The 18,278-nt window shown below is 53.6% G+C and overlaps 2 protein-coding genes across 2 annotated transcripts; both read right to left on the bottom strand.

The window, feature by feature from the left end:
- Positions 1-11,533: 11,533 nt before the first annotated feature.
- On the bottom strand, positions 11,534-12,792 carry UCRPA7_6185 (hypothetical protein; the record flags this gene model as incomplete). The annotated part of the gene is made up of 2 exons (XM_007918725.1): positions 11,534-11,894; positions 12,089-12,792. The coding sequence occupies 2 exons, from the start codon at positions 12,790-12,792 to the stop codon at positions 11,534-11,536; spliced, it is 1,065 nt and encodes a 354-aa protein (XP_007916916.1).
- A 2,271-nt stretch (positions 12,793-15,063) lies between these two features.
- Positions 15,064-15,870, bottom strand: UCRPA7_6184 (putative phospholipase carboxylesterase protein; the record flags this gene model as incomplete). The annotated part of the gene is made up of 1 exon (XM_007918724.1): positions 15,064-15,870. The coding sequence occupies one exon, from the start codon at positions 15,868-15,870 to the stop codon at positions 15,064-15,066; it is 807 nt and encodes a 268-aa protein (XP_007916915.1).
- Between the last annotated feature and the right edge of the window lie 2,408 nt (positions 15,871-18,278).

Here is an 18,278-nt window from a genome sequence, read left to right as displayed (position 1 = left end):
GCGTTTGATGGCAGTCCCGGCCGAAGCGGGCGCGAAGTTTAGTTTAGGACAAGTCAGCGTAGCAAATGTCGGAGCATCGGCGAGACGGTAGCCGGGCAGTCCGGAGCTTCGTCACACTTCCTACCTACTGCATAGTATATGTAGGTAATTAGTGTAGAAACTAAAAACCGAAGCTGGAGGCCCAATGCGAGGTGTTTTGGGCTGCTTGCCTTGGGTGCTGTGTCCGTGCCCAGGCTGTGCACATTCCTCGACTAACTCGAATGGAATTGAACCGACTGTCACTGGTAAGAGCCAAGTACTATCCGCTAATAAACCAACCAACCTGACGCAATCAGCAGCAAGCCATCGGCGGCCGCTAACACCAACGAACGCTATATTTGGGAGGGTACCACCTCCATGCACAGCTCCCGAGCCTCCCGAAGATGCGGCGTGGTAACGTCAAGGCAATGCGATGGAGGCAATAGGTAACCTACCTGGCACAGAAGATACCCCTTATTAGTCCTGTTAGGGCAGGGCATGGCAGGGCATTGGGATTGCAGGGGAATAAAGCTGTGAAGGTGTATCAGATTACCTAGATACCTTCTTGTAGGCCTCGGCGCTTGGCCGGATACAGGGCATGATTGGACCGAGGGACAATTTCGACTTCGAGATTCCATTCCAATTCCTCATGCAGATGCAGGCACCCTGAATGATCATGACATGACACGACACGACAGCAAGCACACCAGGACATCATCTCAGAAGTTCCCCCGGGTGTTGGCCACCCAGGGGGCTTTCATCTTCTCTTTTGTAACCTGTCAGGGCCTGGTAGGTACATTGATGATCGAGTATTCAGGCGAATCCTGCAGTATTGTCGACTGATCGACTACCTATTCTGGCTGCTAGTCTATGTAGCTATCAGGTTTTTGGTAGGCCAGGCTTGGTGAAGCTACATGTGTGTAATGTATACAATGAACACGCGTAATACATCCAATACACCGCTTGGAGCCCTGTTCCTGGTCTTGAAGATCACGGCGGCGGCGTGGCAGATCAGGGCAGCAGGGCAGCAGGGCAGCAGCTTCCCGCGCCGGCTTTAGGCCAGGGATGGTTAAGGTTACTGGGCCTTGCTGGGCCTTTGCTGGGTTGACTGGCGCGCTGCTGCAGGCAATGCCCCACAACCTTCTGGGGCCCTTTGGCGTATCATTGCGTCACAAAATGGAAGACGGGTGTTCTGCCAGTTCAAGAACACCCAAAATCCGCTTTCGGTAGCCAACAAGACCCCGAGACATCTACTCTACTACAGGTGTAGGCAGGTACCACCGTACTTGTAACAGCTTGATGGTCTACGGCGTAGTGCAGTGCAGCAGTGCAGCAGTGCATTATATTAGGTACTACATACCTGGTACATTGCATTGCCTGAAGGACAGGCGGACAGACTGACAGACTAACCTCAGCCCAGCCAGGGCAGGGACTGACACCTACCGGACCTCTTCTCTTGGCCTTTTGTGGGTTACACTACCTCAAGACTACTTAAGCAGAACTAAAGCTACGCCGTAGCTGAGCCTCGAGATGAGACACGCGTATTAGTTAATGTATTTTATTTATTGGCCTGCCATTCATCCTCTCTCTCTCTCTCTCTCGCTCTCGCTCTCTCTCGTTTTCTCTGTTTCCCAGTAAATAAAACGTTTGACTGTCCCGCTCTGGGGTCTGCTCGGGTCCTCTTTCGACTTGATTGATCCCTGCGTCACTTTGAACGTTGATAGACTCCCCCCCACCACAACAAACCCTGTCTGTCTTGCTGACTACCGGTCATCATGGCCGCCCCGCGCAATGCCGTCGCGTGCCTCGTCCTCTCGCTTTTCTCGGCGACCCTCACAGCTGCAAATGCAATTCCATACGGCTCGTTACTAGAACCTCAACCGCTCGATGGAGCGGTGTTAGACCCTCGGGCTCTGGCCAACTCGCCTAGTGGCGGGNNNNTATGCGCCCGCCTATGTCGACTGCCCCTCGACGCGGCCCACCATCCGAGATGCACAAACCCTCTCGGACGAGGAGACCTCGTGGCTGGAGCTGCGCCGGAATGCCACGGTCCAGCCCATGATCGACTTCATGAAGCGGGCCAACATCTCCGACTTTGATGCGGAGGCGTACATCAACAGCGTCAAGGGCAATGCGTCCACCCTGCCCAACATCGGCATCGCCGTGTCCGGCGGCGGCTACCGGGCGTTGATGAACGGAGCTGGGTTCATTGCTGCCGCAGACGACAGGACGCCCAATGCTACCAACACCGGTGGCATCGGAGGCCTGCTGCAGGCGGCCACGTACGTTGCCGGCCTTTCCGGCGGAGGATGGCTCGTCGGGTCCATCTACACCAACAACTTCTCCACCGTCGTCAACCTGCGCGATGGCAGCGAAGGCTCGAGTGTGTGGAGGTTTGACAGGTCCATCTTCCAGGGCCCAGAGCAGAGCGGTATTTCGATCCTTAACACGGCATCGTACTGGATAGACATTGCGGACCAGGTGTCCGACAAGTCGGACGCTGGCTTCGAGAGATCCCTGACTGACTACTGGGGCAGAGCCCTCAGCTACCAATTGATCAATGCGACTGATGGTGGACCGGCATACACCTTCTCGTCGATCGCGGAAGCGGACAACTTCAAGGACGGCTCCATCCCCCTCCCCATCCTCATTGCTGATGGCCGGGCCCCAGGAACTAAGATTGTGTCGTTGAACGCGACCGTGTTTGAGTTCAACCCCTTTGAGATGGGCTCGTTCGACCCGACTGTCTTCGGCTTTGCGCCCCTGGAGTATGTCGCCTCCAACTTTTCCGGCGGCTCCGTGCCTAGCGGTGGGAAGTGCGTGAGGGGATTCGACCAGGCTGGATACGTGATGGGGACATCAAGCTCCCTATTCAACACGTTCCTCCTGCAGAACCTCTCGTCCTTCGACAACGTGCCCTCCGTCATCATCAATGCTGTGGAAGCCATCCTGTCCGACCTAGGCGAGGACTCCGATGACATTGCGCAGTACGTGCCGAACCCGTTCTACGGCTACCACAACGACACCAACCCGACCCACGCCAACATCGAGCTCGACCTGGTCGACGGCGGCGAGGACCTGCAGAACATCCCGCTGCACCCGCTGATCCAGCCGCTGCGCGGCGTCGACGTCATCTTTGCCGTGGACTCGTCCGCCGACACCGAGTACAACTGGCCCAACGGCACGGCCATGCGCGCCTCCTACGAGCGCAGCCTCGGCACCATCGCCAACGGCACGCAGTTCCCCGCCGTGCCCGACGACCACACCTTCATCAACCTGGCCTTGAACCAGAAGCCCGTCTTCTTCGGCTGCGACGTCGCCAACTTCTCCTCGGACGGCTCCATCCCGCCCCTGATCGTCTACCTCCCCAACGCGCCCTACACCGCGGCCTCCAACGTCTCCACCTTCACCGACAGCTACACGCTCGCGCAGCGCAACGACATCATCCGCAACGGCTACGACTCGGCCACCCAGGGCAACGGCACCGTCGACGCCGCCTGGCCCGCCTGCGTCGCCTGCGCCGCCCTCAGCCGCAGCCTCGCCCGCACAAACACCTCCGCGCCCGCCGCCTGCGCCGCCTGCTTCGACCGCTACTGCTGGAACGGCACCGTCGACACGGCCGACCGCGGCAGCTACGAGCCCGCCTTCATCATCGGCAACATGACCACGGCGTCGAGCGCCGCCGGCCCGAGGACGAGGGGGTCCGGAGCGGCGGCGCTCGCGACAACCGTGTGGGCCGCCGCCGCCGTGACGGTTGGCTTGTTCTTGATCTAGGCGATCTAGAGCATGGTTTTCCTTTTTCTGTGTCCTCGGATGGACCCATGTATGCATGCTGGACGAGCAGTATATATCCCCCCTACTCTCTCTGTTCATTCATTATGACTTCATGAGACTGGACGGGCTCGGTGGACGGCATGATTCAGCATTTCGATGAAAAAGGGACGGGATTGATTGGATGGGTCGCAGGGCTCTGGCTTGATAGATATGGAAGTAGGATTGGCTGATTGGCATATGGGATCGATAACGGCGTTCTTGGTTGGGTAGACAAAGCATGGGCGGTAAATTTCCTCATTCTCGTCGCGGGATTAGCAGTGAACAAAGTGAGATACCACGAGGGGAGAGACTCGAGGGAAAGGGGGATGGGAAAATAGGATAACGATATGCGAGTAGGAGAAACATCATCATCTATTGTCATCATGAGAAGACGTCTGTCTTTGCAGTCCCCCCATTTTCCCTTCGTCCACGCTATGCCTTCTCGTCCCAGGGACATTTGAGTTTTGGTATCATACATCCACAAAGCACCCCCCTACTCTAACATATGCGTGTATGTATGCTTCCCGTCCGTCCGTCGCCCCTGTCTTTTATTTGCATCAATGCTGTCCGTCTTGGTCAGCAATGCTTGCACTCGCTATCTGTCTTTCTTTCGAATACGTCGCTTGCGCACATCGGCATCGGGTTTAAAGGTTGGAAAACAAAAATATTTGTCATGAAAACGTGAACATATAGGTTGGGCTGGAACGCTTGCATTCTGTGCTGGATAATTTTTCTTTTCTGAGAACATTGCTGGAGACGTCTCGAGGAGAAATCGTTCGTTGGTATCTCGTGGCACTGACCCCTTGAATGGGAGAAAGGCCTATATCCTAATAAAAGGAAGAAAAAACGTGTCGAGTTATAGATATGGTGAGAGTGTTACTGTCACCGAAACGTATTGCGATAAGGACCTTCCACCTTCGCGTCCTTGATCCCCTCCGGCATCATCCGGAGCCACTCTGCCCAGCTCTCCATGTTGAGCGCATCATCAGTCAGCCTGATGGTCAGGTTGACTTGGGGTCCCGTCTGGGATGTGTCTATGCCAAATGATGACAGGCGGCGTCGTACATTTGGTGACAACAAAATTGACGGCAATCGGCTGCTTCCAGTCATCTGTATATGCAAAGGTGACGGGAAGCTCGTAATTATCTCCTTGTCGGCATTGCGATCCTGTACTATGAACGGATAGTCCGAAAGAAGCCTTGCGTGCAGTTCAGCGGCAGAGAATGGTGACATAAATTTCTGTTGTGCTCGTAACCGCAGTTGCCCAGTCAGGGCTCTCGTGAAAGTGGTCCGGCCAAGTAGGGGTACATGGTCTTCGGACGCAGATGCGGCGATGATCTCCAGTACTCCCTGCTGACGGACCATCTTGGAAGATGGGTAGTATGCGGCATCCATGATTAGGAGGATGTCAGAGAGAGCATCCTCGAGTATCTGTTGTATCCCGCTCCATCGAATCGTGGCATGGTCGTCACTGTCCTTAGATCTGGGCAACAAGAGATTAGTTACGTGCTATAAAACAGGGATTAATAAAAAAGGTGCGTCGTACCTAGCGAGGACCATCTCCCGGTTCCCATCAAGGTAAGTGTGTCCATTGTAGTAGACAATTTTCAGAACGTCCCGCTGGTCACGATTATCAACAAACTCGTTGATTTTCCGCGCCAGCCATCTCCAGGAGCTTTTACACTCCTCGGGAGATGAAGGTATAGTGGCGATTTCAAACGTATAATGGTAGTGCGTATCAAGCACTTCGCGTAGTTCGTCGATGGACTCCCTTACGCTGGTATTGTGGTCATCCTGCCAATACAGGAGTAGTGCTTGAACAGAGCTGTATCGACTCCGGTAGGGGTTCGATGATATCCGGTTGGCCATGCCTTGAAGATCTGACTTGAGGCTTTCAATGCCTGGCAAAGCGATGGCCGCAGCCGCAGTCTTTTCGAGTCGAGGTCCAGACGGCAACGGGGTCCGTATGCGGCTCTCGCTAAGCGATGGGCGGCCTTGTGGTGGCGAATCAAGCTCCATCTCCAGTTGATCGTGGCTGTACCGGTGGTGATGATTGTTCATGGGTGCAGGACTGAGAGGGCGCCCAGCAATAGGGGCAAGCTCTTGCATGGTCGGGCTGTGAGATCTATATTTTCTCACAGCATCCTCCCATGTCATGTTATGGTGAAGTGGGTTGCACTTTGGTTACAGTGAGCAATCTGCATTCATGAGAGAAGGTCACATTCGATGGCTTACAGCAACTCTTCTTCGCCGGCAGTCGGGGCAAGCCCCCAGCTTTCTGATCAACGCTGCCTTCTCCCGTTGCTCGGCAGACAGAGGTCCAGTCCGCCGTCGGTTTGCGCGGCGGCTGTTGGACATGTCAGATCCATCCTTGACAGAAAAGATGGCCTGCGTCGTAAAAGTAGGTGAAGACTCCACGCTGTAAGAGGTGGCGATCGTATCACCAGATGTGATGGTGGCCGCCGTGGCGTTAGTAGCGGTTGTGGAGATGGACGAAGTTGTGTCTTTTCGCATGGGCGGTGACGCAGACGGAGTCTGGCGACCGGCTTCTCCTGGACTCATTGGCCTCTGTTGGCCAGGACGAGCTTCGTCAGTCTTGGGAGGAGCCTCAGCCAGACTAGGAGCAGGATGCATCCTTTGACTTCACACGAGTCCTGCCGAGGTCGCCCCTACCGCATCATCAACGGCGCGCAGCAGGCTGGAGACCCCCTTCTTGAGAAACGCTCTGGGACAGCGGAGCAGACAGCCCTGATGGTCTGAAGGCAGACAATTGATCTCAAGAGATTCGCAACCTGAAGAGACGGCGGGGTTGTCGTTAAAGTTAAGCTTGTCAAAAAAGTGTGGGGTGTTCGGTGAGGACGGTGAATGGCAGGGGACGAGATTTATATGAAGAACCTAGAACTAGAACAGACGAGGGGAAGGTGCGACACACCACGCGACAGGGGGTGTGGAGAAGCAAGAGCGAGCCAGCAAACGATGGAAGGGGGAAAGGTAACCCGAAAGACGACGAGCGCGGTTGCACGAAAATTATTTTACTGGGAAGTCGAACGAGTTCCGACAGCCGAGTACGGAGGTGCAGGCCGCGGCGGCGATAAGGCAGATACAAGGCAAGCAGAAAATGGCCCTGTTCCGTAATAAGGGATTTCGGTGTGTGTGAAGCAGAGGGCGGCGGAAGTGTGTGGTGTGTGTGTGTGCACACTGCAAAGAGTGACAGATGTGGGTTCGCAAGGTCCAGTTGCCGTTCCAGACCCTGAGACTAAAAGACCACTTCCGCTCAGCCCCAGTATTCCCAAGGGGAAACTAAGACTCTTTAACGTGTTTTAGTCGTGGAACTCCGGTCTATGTTCGGTCGGACGGTGAGGAGACGCTACGGCCACACACGCACAATGGGCCTGCGCCTTTGTGGGATGGGATGATGATATGGGGCCGGGCCCGGAGGTGGTGTCGACGAGGAGGAGGACTCGACGAAGCCTCCACTGCGGGGAACGACGAGTTCAGCTCGCTCGCTGCTCGCAAGCCTGCCAGAACACAGACGCCGGTGACCAAGACAAAGTGCAATTCAAGCCTCTAGAGTATCAATTGTCTTTCGAAAAGGGTCGAGTCGGGGAGAGGAAAGGGGGGGGAAGCTGGTGCACTCTGGGAGGGAAGAAGACAAGAGGCAATGTATAGTTAGCTAGGCTGGCTGCTTGCGGTTGTATGATGATATGAGAGAATAAAAAATTAATCGCAATGGCGCGATAGGCCGCTGCACTTGTCCTGCACGAAGCTGCATAGCACAGCACAAGAACGCACAACGCAGCAAGTAACAAGCAGTAGACCAGGGCCCGGCGACGAGGGTGGACTTGATTGAGTGGGAAGGCAGACTGGGGCCTTCAGACCTCGATCAACGGCTTAGACAGCGATGCTGCGACGCACGCGGGATGGGCAAAAGCGTGCCCATCATCCCCATCCACTCATTCATTTGTCGACCTCGATGTCCACGTGGATCCACCCTGGAAAGCTGCCGCCGTATGCCACCTCAGAGACAACGGACTGCTCTTCTTCACTTCACTTGACTTATCGTCTAAGTGAAGTGTCCTCGAACGCTACCATACCTACCCAAGCTATCTGGGTACCTAGGTACACATGTCAGGAGCCGATCCTGCTGCATGATGCTACCTATCTACCTCATATCCTAGGAGAAGCATCGACGGTACAAATGACTATGTCTAGCATGCCCGAGCTCTTCTTCTTTAGTCGAAGTCTGCATCGTCTATGTCGGCGTCTGCGCCTGCGTCTGCATCCATGTCTACCTAACGGACCTCACCTCTACTGGAGCAGGCCTTTCATTGAGGGAACGGTGCATCTCGGGCTCCCCTCGGGCTTCGTTCCCCCCTCAACAAGTCGCACCCGGCGTCTCCCTCTCTTTCTCTGTCTCCCCTCTCAGTCGAAGGCTACTTGATGAGGCACAACCGACGCCGGCCGTACCCAATGATGGGCTTCACCGGGTTATGCCGCCAGCCCAGCCTTGCCGCATGGCCACATCCGATAGGTCTTTCTCTGCCATATGTGCCCCACCTTCTGGCCCCGCCAAAGACACTCGATGGGAGAGTCTCAACGCATCCTAGGGCTCCTTGAAGAACTGCATAAAAATACCCACCTAACCTGAGATACTTCCTCGGCTATTACTTTGCTGACCTACCTTCAAGTACCTACAGTAGTAGTACCTAATCCCGTTTGCTTGACTGCGACCCAATCTCAATCTTAATATTTTGTCCACTCCTCATGCGCCGTCTGAAGCTACTTAGATACTACTACTTTATAGGCGATCAAGTGGTACTTCGATCTCTAGCTTGATACGAGGCACCAATGGTGTAGCGGCGGCCAGGCAGAATTGGGCCTTGAAACTGCACAAGTCTGCGGCTTCTTAGAAAGCTTCCGGACCTCTCAGCTTCACCCATATGCCTTCTTTGATCTCACCGGCCGCGCGCCTCATGTCCCTCGCTTGGGCTGAGATACAAGCCAGGTAGTTCCTTGCTATCATGAGTTTCTTCTGTATCCATCCCGCGTGCCGACATGCATCCGATGACGAAGGTGTTGCTGTCATTTGTTGGTCCCGGGAGGGTCAAGGCTGTCTGGTTTACCTCACTTCACCACGGAATCTACCCGCCCCCTTCCTCGTTATCCCCTGCATGGAAACGGCGTGACACCGTGATAGCCCGAAGAGTGTGACGGGGTCACCTTGATCCTAAAGTACCTGGACTCCACACATCGACTCGGTCTGCTTTCGGGCGAAATATAATTGAATGCCTGCCGACCGGCGTACGGGGAGAGGTGAGGAAGTGGATGAGCTGATGAGGCGCAATTATGGTTGCCACCACCACCTGCCCCATACTGTCTCCTCTCCGTCTCTCCGCCCCTCCATCCCACACGTCTTACGCGCCGGAGAGTGACTGAGCGACTGACTGATAGATTTGATTTGATTGATATGATATGATACTGATTGACATGGTTGTTGTCTACTGGACGGAGGCGAGATGGGATGGGATGGGATGGATGGATGTGCACATGTTATGTATGCCTGAACTGTAGATGCCCGCACTCGCTCGCTTGCCATCCCAAGTGCATGTCGATGCCCTCCTGCACCGACATGTCACCAGAGGTCTGTCTGTCTCTGTCTTGTTTTTTTCTTTCTGCACCGGCCGGATGCCACTCCTTCCCGTTACAGCGAACAGGATCACGGTGCGCCTCGGCCAGCTTGTCTGGACTAGCTTCGTCCTCGGGATGTCCTATTTGGTTCATCCCATCCTTGCTCAATACCTTGCCCGGACTCGAGCGCTGGCAATGAACTCTCTATGCAGTTTGAACAAGGGGGATGGGACGACAAGGGCAGCCTGTACCGTCTGGCTGGCCTATTATTTTGATTACCCGCCTTGGGTGCTGCAGCAGGCTTGTACCCTACCTGCTACCCTACCACGCTCCTACCCACTGACGTTAACATCGACCTCCGCTCCAAGCCATAGACGGCTGGCGGTACAAGTCGGGCAATTCACCCACGACTTTTCCCGTCCTATCACGTCCCAACAGTTTCGATGTACGACAGCTCTGTATCTGTAACTCCACGGTTTCACCTGGGGTACAGGACGCGTCCACTGGGGAAACAGATCCGGGGGACGCTGTGTTGTACAGCGCCGCATTGCCTCACTGGCTGTTTGGTCTTACAGAAATCGACTACCTGCGCCTTCCCCGGTTAACCGCCTTTTAACTTGATCAGTGTTGATGTTGGTTACTAAAGAGCTCCTTCCCGCGTGGACAGCTGTTCCTACCTAAAACGGGTGCCGCAATGACGGTCTACCTTGTCTAGCACAATTTACTTTGGTGTCGGTCAGTGTTCGACAGATTAGCGTTTCTAGATCGGAGCTAGGCTATAACAAGGTCAAACAGATGAGATGGAAGGCGCGGTATTAGTTTCGAACCTCCTGCTGTTTACCAAACCGACTATCTACCTGAGAGGAGCAGCAGTCGGACGAAATAGATCAAGTACAAAGCGAATCAGTTCCGAAACAATTCGTCATGTCAACGGGGATGCTATCAATGCAGCTTCCTTCGCCGTCCTTACTTGGTTTTTAGCGATTATCATTATCTGATTTGGTTGCAGATCGATCTGCCAAGTTACGCAATGGGCAGGCATGCACGGATGGCCAACACATACAAAATGAGGCGAAGCTAAGCTGCGATTCCAGTATTGAAGCAAGATCTTATTTTTTTGCGATTGCACGCCCGACAACCCCGGGGTCTAACGCTATCGGTGCTTATTCCTTCGAATGAACGAGATTGATTGTTATTTCAACGATTGAAAACAGCCCATGCTACGATGAGGCATTTCTTGCCATCCTACATTATCGACGGCTGTCACAAATGACAGACGTGACATCTTGGGCTGCCACCCACTAGCAACAACTCACCTCGGCCGTGGGGACGCGACGTGTTCACGGCCTGCAGGAGAGCTGCCGCGAACGAGAACGGACAGCAAGCTAGCTAGAGCATTCGCCGCTCCGGTTGCAGGTGTGTGTGGTAGACTTCACTGCCACCAGAACGCGGGGGTTCAGTCAGGTCAAATAAACTTGGTCCATGCTGCAGGCCTCATTGCCAGCCTGCCCAGCGCCAATGCGGCCCATCATCCCGCACTCCTCCTTGGTGCTCAAGGACCACTAAGAACTCGGCGGCCACATCGCATTGTGGTGGGAAACAGGACGTCAGTCAGCCGCAAGTGCGAATCCATCGTGCCCAATTCGCGCCAGCGCAACAACCATCCTTCACCAGTGGCGACTGGATGGCGTTGGGCATCGTCATGGGAGACGTAAGGTGCCTGAGTTTACGCTTCTGGCAACTGCTTTAACTGGGTGGCTTCCCTCGTGACCACCTCTTTCGACGGGTACGATACCCGTCTTATCCCCCCCCCTTCCCCCTCCTCGAACGGGTGTTCTTGCTGCTGACATTTTCCTTTTGAGTTCTCAAGGCTTGTGTCTTTCTACTACTCCGAAAGCTCATGGCGAATCATGGTCGCTCGTGTACCAATGCCTAAAGGCTCAGCACGCTGCCTGTCTTGGTAATCAAAACATCTAACAGCAGTCGGGAACGAAGTTTCCTGGAATTCCCGTTCTCTATGGACAGGTATCGGCAATGCATCAATTGGGCCTCAATGATGATTGCGAACATTGGACTATCCAGCAGGCTCATGCCCCGAATCCAAGTTTAGAGACCAGCTGCCGTCTTCTTGCAACGAAAACTTAGCCTTGGCTGACCTCAACCGCGTTGACATGGTGCGAGGTTCCGTGACTTGGCCCATGTTCTCTCGCTCCAAGCGGCCCTTGTCCTCGGTATTAAGGGCCAGCATGGTTGCAAGCGCCGAACTCTTGACAACTTTGACTTTCCAGACAGACGTCTGGATCATGACACCAACGACAAAAACTGCTGACATCATGATCTGCGCCGCAACGCAGACGAGCCATGCCCATTGCACACAGACGTAGGTCTCTGTTATGAAGACGGTGCCGATCTCGGTTGTCCCTTGTCCTCGAATACTACACGTAGAGTGTGAGCATGTCACGGGCACATAGATGAGTATGACCAAAGGAGAGCACAAAGGAAACAAGGAAATCACCACGTTGTTCTGGAGGGGAAGCGTTCGCCACGTCCTCATTCAGAGGCGATCACAGATCTTATGGTCAAGATAAACAATGAAAAAACCATCACGTATGAGAATCTCAGAACTTACGTGTTTGACAAACTAATCGCCACATTCTCGGTGATATTCCTAATTGCTTGGTGCCTCAGCGCGTCATTGTTGGATTCCGTGAGACTCTTTAGAAGATCGCCGACATACAGCGCGGCACCAACAGCATCACTCGCCCCTGTTCTTCCGACAGCCTGGTCTCCAAGCCGAAGCGAGTAGGTTCCAGAGAGCGTTTGCCTCAGGTAGTCGCCGAGCAACAGCGCATACGTAGTGTTGATTGTGAAGTTCCTGCCATCTCCCGAAAGGGAGAGGAGATCCGCAGAGTTGGTGCTCTCTGTGACGTTAGTGCCCGAAGCTAGCCGTGTTGTCTGCGACACGCCTTCCCTCACGGCGGCGGCGTACGTGTTGACGCAGAAGTGCATCAAAACCTCAACGGCGCGGAACGGCGCCGCCACGGGCCCGCTCGTGTCGTTGGTGTAGATGACGAAGAAGTCGGCCAGTGCGGCCTTGAGGAGATCAGGCTGCTCGATGAAGGATAGCGTCTTGTCTCTGGGATCAGAGCTATTCACATAGCCGCTTGTATACGGGAATGATATGTTGAGGTTGTATGTCTTGGGGCCGCCTAGTAGATACGCGCCATTCGAGAGGCTTGCGTTTCGGACCTGGGACTCGGCCGGGAGGTTTAGTTTGAATCCAGTAGCGTCGATAGCACTGGACACATGCAGATAGTCTGTCACGTCGTTCATATCCACACAGATTCCCAAAGACTGGAAGCTGTCCCAGCGACACTTTCCAGAGCTGCATGTGGGTGTGATGGCGGATAGGGGCTCGCTTATCGGGCTGTAAATGCCTTGCTGCACTGCTCGTTTCTGACTTATATCGAGGTCACCTAGGTTGCCAATGATTAGCAAATGGAGTTGGATACAGTTTTCATGTTTCAACATACTATTTGAAGCATCTGCACTTGGATATTCGTCACATGTGGGTATCGTTGCTGTGCCGTCACCAGACGTTGGCCGTGTCGAGTAGTTAATCATAGCCTGTGTCAGGGGCGACGTAACTAGACTGGTCAGTAAGACAACTGCGGCGGCTTTACTGAGAATTCTAAGAAGTGTTAGTCCAACTTCTCGCACAAGACTGGTCCGTACTGAAGTTCGACCTACCTGCCCTGGGTAGAGGCAAGGAGCCTCAAGCTGCCGTCAAGCCCTCTAGTGGCGTCTTCGAAGACTTGAAAGTCGGTCAAAGGTCTCGCCGCCCTGGCATACCAGTTCCATTTCAACTGCGACAGTGCTTCAATCACAGGAAGAATGAAAGCTGCCTGACATAGAGCCAGGAAGAAGGCGACAAAGGTGTTCAGGGAGATATCTTTCGGGCAGTGCTCAAGAGGTTTCTCGTCGTACTTCCATAAGATGACAACGATTACGGCCAGACAGGCTACGCTTATCAAGAGCCAAAAGATCTCTGCAATCCAGGGGAAGCGCTGGCCTCTCTTCCGCCGAGTTCGTTGCGGCCGCTCGGGGCGGCGGGTTTGCTGCACAGAAAGCGCATCGGTCTCTCTTTCCTGGACGACATGGTCTCCTTTTGGTTCGGCTTCGAAATATGAGAAGTCTTCATAATGCATAAATGGTTGAGAGCCTCCGGGGGTTGTGATGGCCTCGAAATCAGCTTGCGTTGATGGGCGTGGTGGCGCCGGCGTTATCCTGTCCTCGTCTTGTTCGTGTATAGTGCTCGGCGGCGAGACCTGGTGAGTCGCTGTCGATGGTCCTGCGACTGCGACTGGTTTGCGCGCGATGACACTATTCCTAGGCCGAGCGAGCTGGAACATCGGGTAGAAAGTGTCATCTTCGTAGAAGTCGGCTTCGGAAGACATTGTCAGCGACGCAAGACGAACACAATTACGAGGACAACAGTCCCAGATGGCTCTGTATCAACACATCGATCTACAATTGGGAAGAGAGAAGACGCTCCATCAGTGAGTGAGACCTCAACTGGGCCGAAACTGCTCTGCCACTCGTGCGGACTGCCCGTTACAGTGGCTAGAGAGTCTGTGACAACTAAGAAACAATGTAGGTCGTTGAAGGAACTCCGAAGGAATACCCGGCGTGATAATCAACACGGAGTCTTCTTTCTATGCGCCACTCATGGACCCCATGCAAATACTAGATTCTCTTGTTCGACACCGCCAAGGGCATCTCAGGTATACCACCAATCCGGCAAGCCATTGCGAGCTTGTGCTTACTTACAACGACCGGTCGAACATTAAGGTCTTAGACTAGACCACTCCAACCCATCCCCGAAGCCCTTACTACGATAGGCACCCACATTCTTGTACGACCCAATGGACTCGGTTCATTCCCAGTGGATGAAACAGACGCGATCAACTAGAACCCATGACCACACTAAAGAAAATCGGGATTTGTATGTCGAAACTAAGTAGAGCGGGAATTGCAGGATGATAAACAATTGCCTGCAAGACAGGGGTTGTCCGGGAAGCATTGCTTTGGCGATGTTGTGATGCACAGCCTCGATCAGCGTCTAAGCCACGCCGAATCCCAACACCCGCGAGCCAATCTCGACTTTCTGGGGAGCGGATAACACGGCGACGCACGCCAGATAAGTTAAATTTTATTTTTAGAACCAGCGGTGATACTGTATGGGCCTTTCGCTCTAGCGGTGCTTTTTGGACCTCAAGGTCCGTGGAGTATCAGAGATGAGATTGTGAAGAGAGCTTAAGTCTAAGGGCGATTGCAACTGCAGCCCTTACTGCCTCTGCCAACTCACACTACCGCAGCAAGTATTGCTGCTCCAAGGGCAGTGTCATGTATGTGCATAAAGGGCAGATTGATGCGCATGGAGAAAATGAGAGAATGCCAAAAGATGCCAAAACGCCGAAAAAAGAGTCGGGGGTATGTCCATTCCCAGCCATGATCGATCGTTGCCCGTGCTAGTCGGACATCGTGCTCACCCAAGTTACACCTTAGCTCGGCCCGACCACCATCGACAAGTCCCCATTGATCTTACTCATCTGCCACCTTGATCACTGCGCTACTGGTCGCAGCGATGAACCCTAGTGACGCCTTGATGAACCGTTTCCACACGGCAAACTCCTCCTCGTCTCTAGGTGCATAAACCATGACATAGGTCCATGGAAAGACGACGCCGCTCAGCGGATGTCGCTCTGCCCACCCTTTCCGCACCGCGTCTTCTGCATCCGCCAGGCTGAGCACGACATGCGAGCTGCTCTCGGGATGAATGTGCACGACCTCGCCCTTGGTCCGCTTCAGCAACGGGGGCAACGTGACACTCTCTGCCAGGAAGATTGCCGGAGTTCCTTTGCCCTCCAGTCCCGATGACTTGAGCACCACCGTATCTGAGTTCGCTGAAACCACTTCCTCCAGGAAGACTCGCATCTTTCCTTGCATCTCTGCTGAACCTTGCTCATTCATCTGCCGCTGTGGGGCCACGTAGCTGGGAACATCTGGACGGTTGCCATTTCGCTGTGCCAGTGGTGAAGATGAAGCCGAAGCATCTAAGAAGCCAACGTTTCCTTGAGGTCCGTACTTGGGCTGAAGATCTGCCCGAGTGAACGGGGCTGGGTCGCGAACATCATGACGGGCGATTAGTTGCAGCAGTCCTTGTGCCGCCCAGCCGAAGATGTTGTAAGGCACACCGCCGCGCCCCAGCGCCAGCCATCCGCGATAAGACTGCGCTGCATAGGACACCGCGGGCACGAGGCCGATAGCTGCGGCGAGAGCGGCGGTTGTAAGTCCGGGGTGGCTCCGGACTTGCGCATTGAGGCCCGCAAGCTTGGTCGTCAGAGACATATTCCTTATATGCTACAAAATTATTGGACTACTTGAATTCGATAGACAAGATGCTGCTTCAAACGTGCTTGATCATCGATAAACCGAATCTGAACGGTGCTGATCCTGTATTTATTTGAGTGAGCACATCAGGCTGAAGCTTTGGAGATTGCGTGTTAGTGGATGGCATGATGTCAGGTCCGACCCGAAACTCCCCGCATATCTAAGGTAAATTACCTGGCTGCATCCTTCCAAACACCGTTCGATCCGACGCACTCGAGAGTTGTGCACGAGAATCAACCGGACACCTCAGTTCTTGTCTTTTCACCCCCTGACAGGACCGCGAGAGAGCGTGTTGGTTCTGGCGGCTTGAGCTGAAATGTGCGCCCGCATAATTATTGACGGTCGGTTCAGCTGCACGGAATGAAACGATTCCAAAACTGACAGCCTTGATGGCGTTCTTGTCCACTGGCTGTCTATGCTTCGTGCCCAAATGCTACGCGCTGGCTTAATGGATTCAGCAGAACTTCAATGATATCTAGCCAATGGCCTGGATGTGCCGTCAAGCATTGTTTGCTTCGAATGTCCATTGTCCGACGCCACGCGTCTTTATCTTCGAATGCAGGGTCATTTACTGCTATCACCTGCATTATGTTGTTCAGCCTCAATTTGTACTACGTGGGATTTCAAGCCTATTTGGGAACCTCGCCCGCCGTCCAAGCCATGAAGCTGTCGAAAAGAAATGAGGGCGGTCGCAGCCTTGTCCATCGTCATGAGCTGATGATAGCCGATATTTTATATAAATGATGATACACGAGCGACTGCTTTGTTTCTTCGCTTGCTTGTTCTGCTTTATCTATATGACTCCAGCAGTTTATTATCCAGGAATCCAAGTTGTGAGTATTGTGAAGGCGGCCGAGATTTGGTATTCCAAGCAAGTCTCTTATACCCCAGTGTAGACTTACAAAATGGTCAAATTCGTTTTATTTGCGCTCTTACTCGGCCTTCATCCACCATTCACACGTGCATATGACGGCCAGATATGCTGCGAGAAGGCCAAGAAAGAAGGCGTATTCATTAACCCAACCGTACCACTGGAAAAGCAAATATGTGGCCAGAGATACAGCGACAACCTGGACCCGGCTACACCTTTGAGCGTGTCCTATCGATATTGCCGGGCTAATTGTTCAGGAATGGGCCTGTCGAAAGCCGACGAGCCAAGCGAATGGGCTGCGCCGATTGTGCAGTTCATTCTGCCCTCCGTCATCTTCAGCATGACTATACCCCGGAGGAAGAAGATTGAATATGACTACTTGTTCGACTGGAACATCAGTCTGTTCAAACACAGGCCATTGCTGTGGATAAACAGCTTCTTGGAGCTGAGCATCTCACTCGTCTTGTTTGCTGTCATCTTGATCCCGGTGTTCTTCGACACATTGATCTGGATCTTCACCATTGTGGTCACAGCCGGCAACATGATTGTTGGTGGGCTTTATGAAGCTCACCTGGACTACCGCATCGTCAGATATGTCAAAGGGTTGGCAGAGGGGCAGATGAGTGAAGATGAATACAGAAAGCTCAAGCAGGAATTGCTCGTCTCCATACCAACTGGAAACTTAGACTGCAAAAGTGATCCGAAACCTCATAAAGTCATTCTTGAGGCTATCAGTATTCCAAATGACCTTGAACCAAAAGAGGGCAATGAGAAGGCCAGAGCACGCCTTCTCAATTTGCTGGGCGCACAGTCGAGTTTCGGGTCTGCCGTTGGATCGCCAGTACTCTTCTACCTTGGAGCATTCGTCTACACGATTCTGGATCTCCGTAACAACCCTAGCAGCCAGGATGCTGCGATATCACTTGGCTTTGGGATCGAATGGATGATCATTGTCCATGTAGCCATCATTAGCGGCTGTCTTCTAGCAAGCAACAACCCGAGTACATCCGCTGGAATTGTCGGAGCCGATCATGAAGCCTTGAAAGACAAGCATCAGCCGCCAAGGGCTCCTACCCTTCTTATACCACCGAGCGGCCCTACACAATCAAACGCCAATGGGCAATCGATTCCGCTCACACAAATGAATGGTTCTAGACAGCCACCCAGTCATATAACACAAGCTGTAGATGAGAAAAAACGTGGCCATAGTTGGTTCCTGCACAAAGTTCTAGGATGGAGTGATACCTATGGCACCGAATTCCAACCCGTTACCCTTTGGAGCCGTGGAACGAATAAATTGGCCTGTGTAAAAGGAACAATGGCGTGGGGAGACAGTGCCCAGCCCACTGACGAGCAGAGAAAATTCCGAGAAGTTATGACAATAACTTGGATCGGCTGGCTCCTGAAAGTGTTTGCTCCTGCGTTCGTTCTGATCGTCCTCCCACCAGCGACTGGAGGTGTTGTTGCTTACTTTACTCCGCCGCGTGGGATTGCA

This window comes from Phaeoacremonium minimum (assembly GCF_000392275.1).
Source record: "Phaeoacremonium minimum UCRPA7 unplaced genomic scaffold PA7_03_scaffold_454, whole genome shotgun sequence".
In the NCBI taxonomy this organism is placed as follows: Eukaryota; Fungi; Ascomycota; class Sordariomycetes; order Togniniales; family Togniniaceae; genus Phaeoacremonium; species Phaeoacremonium minimum.
This window is presented reverse-complemented; position numbering and strand designations above follow the sequence as displayed.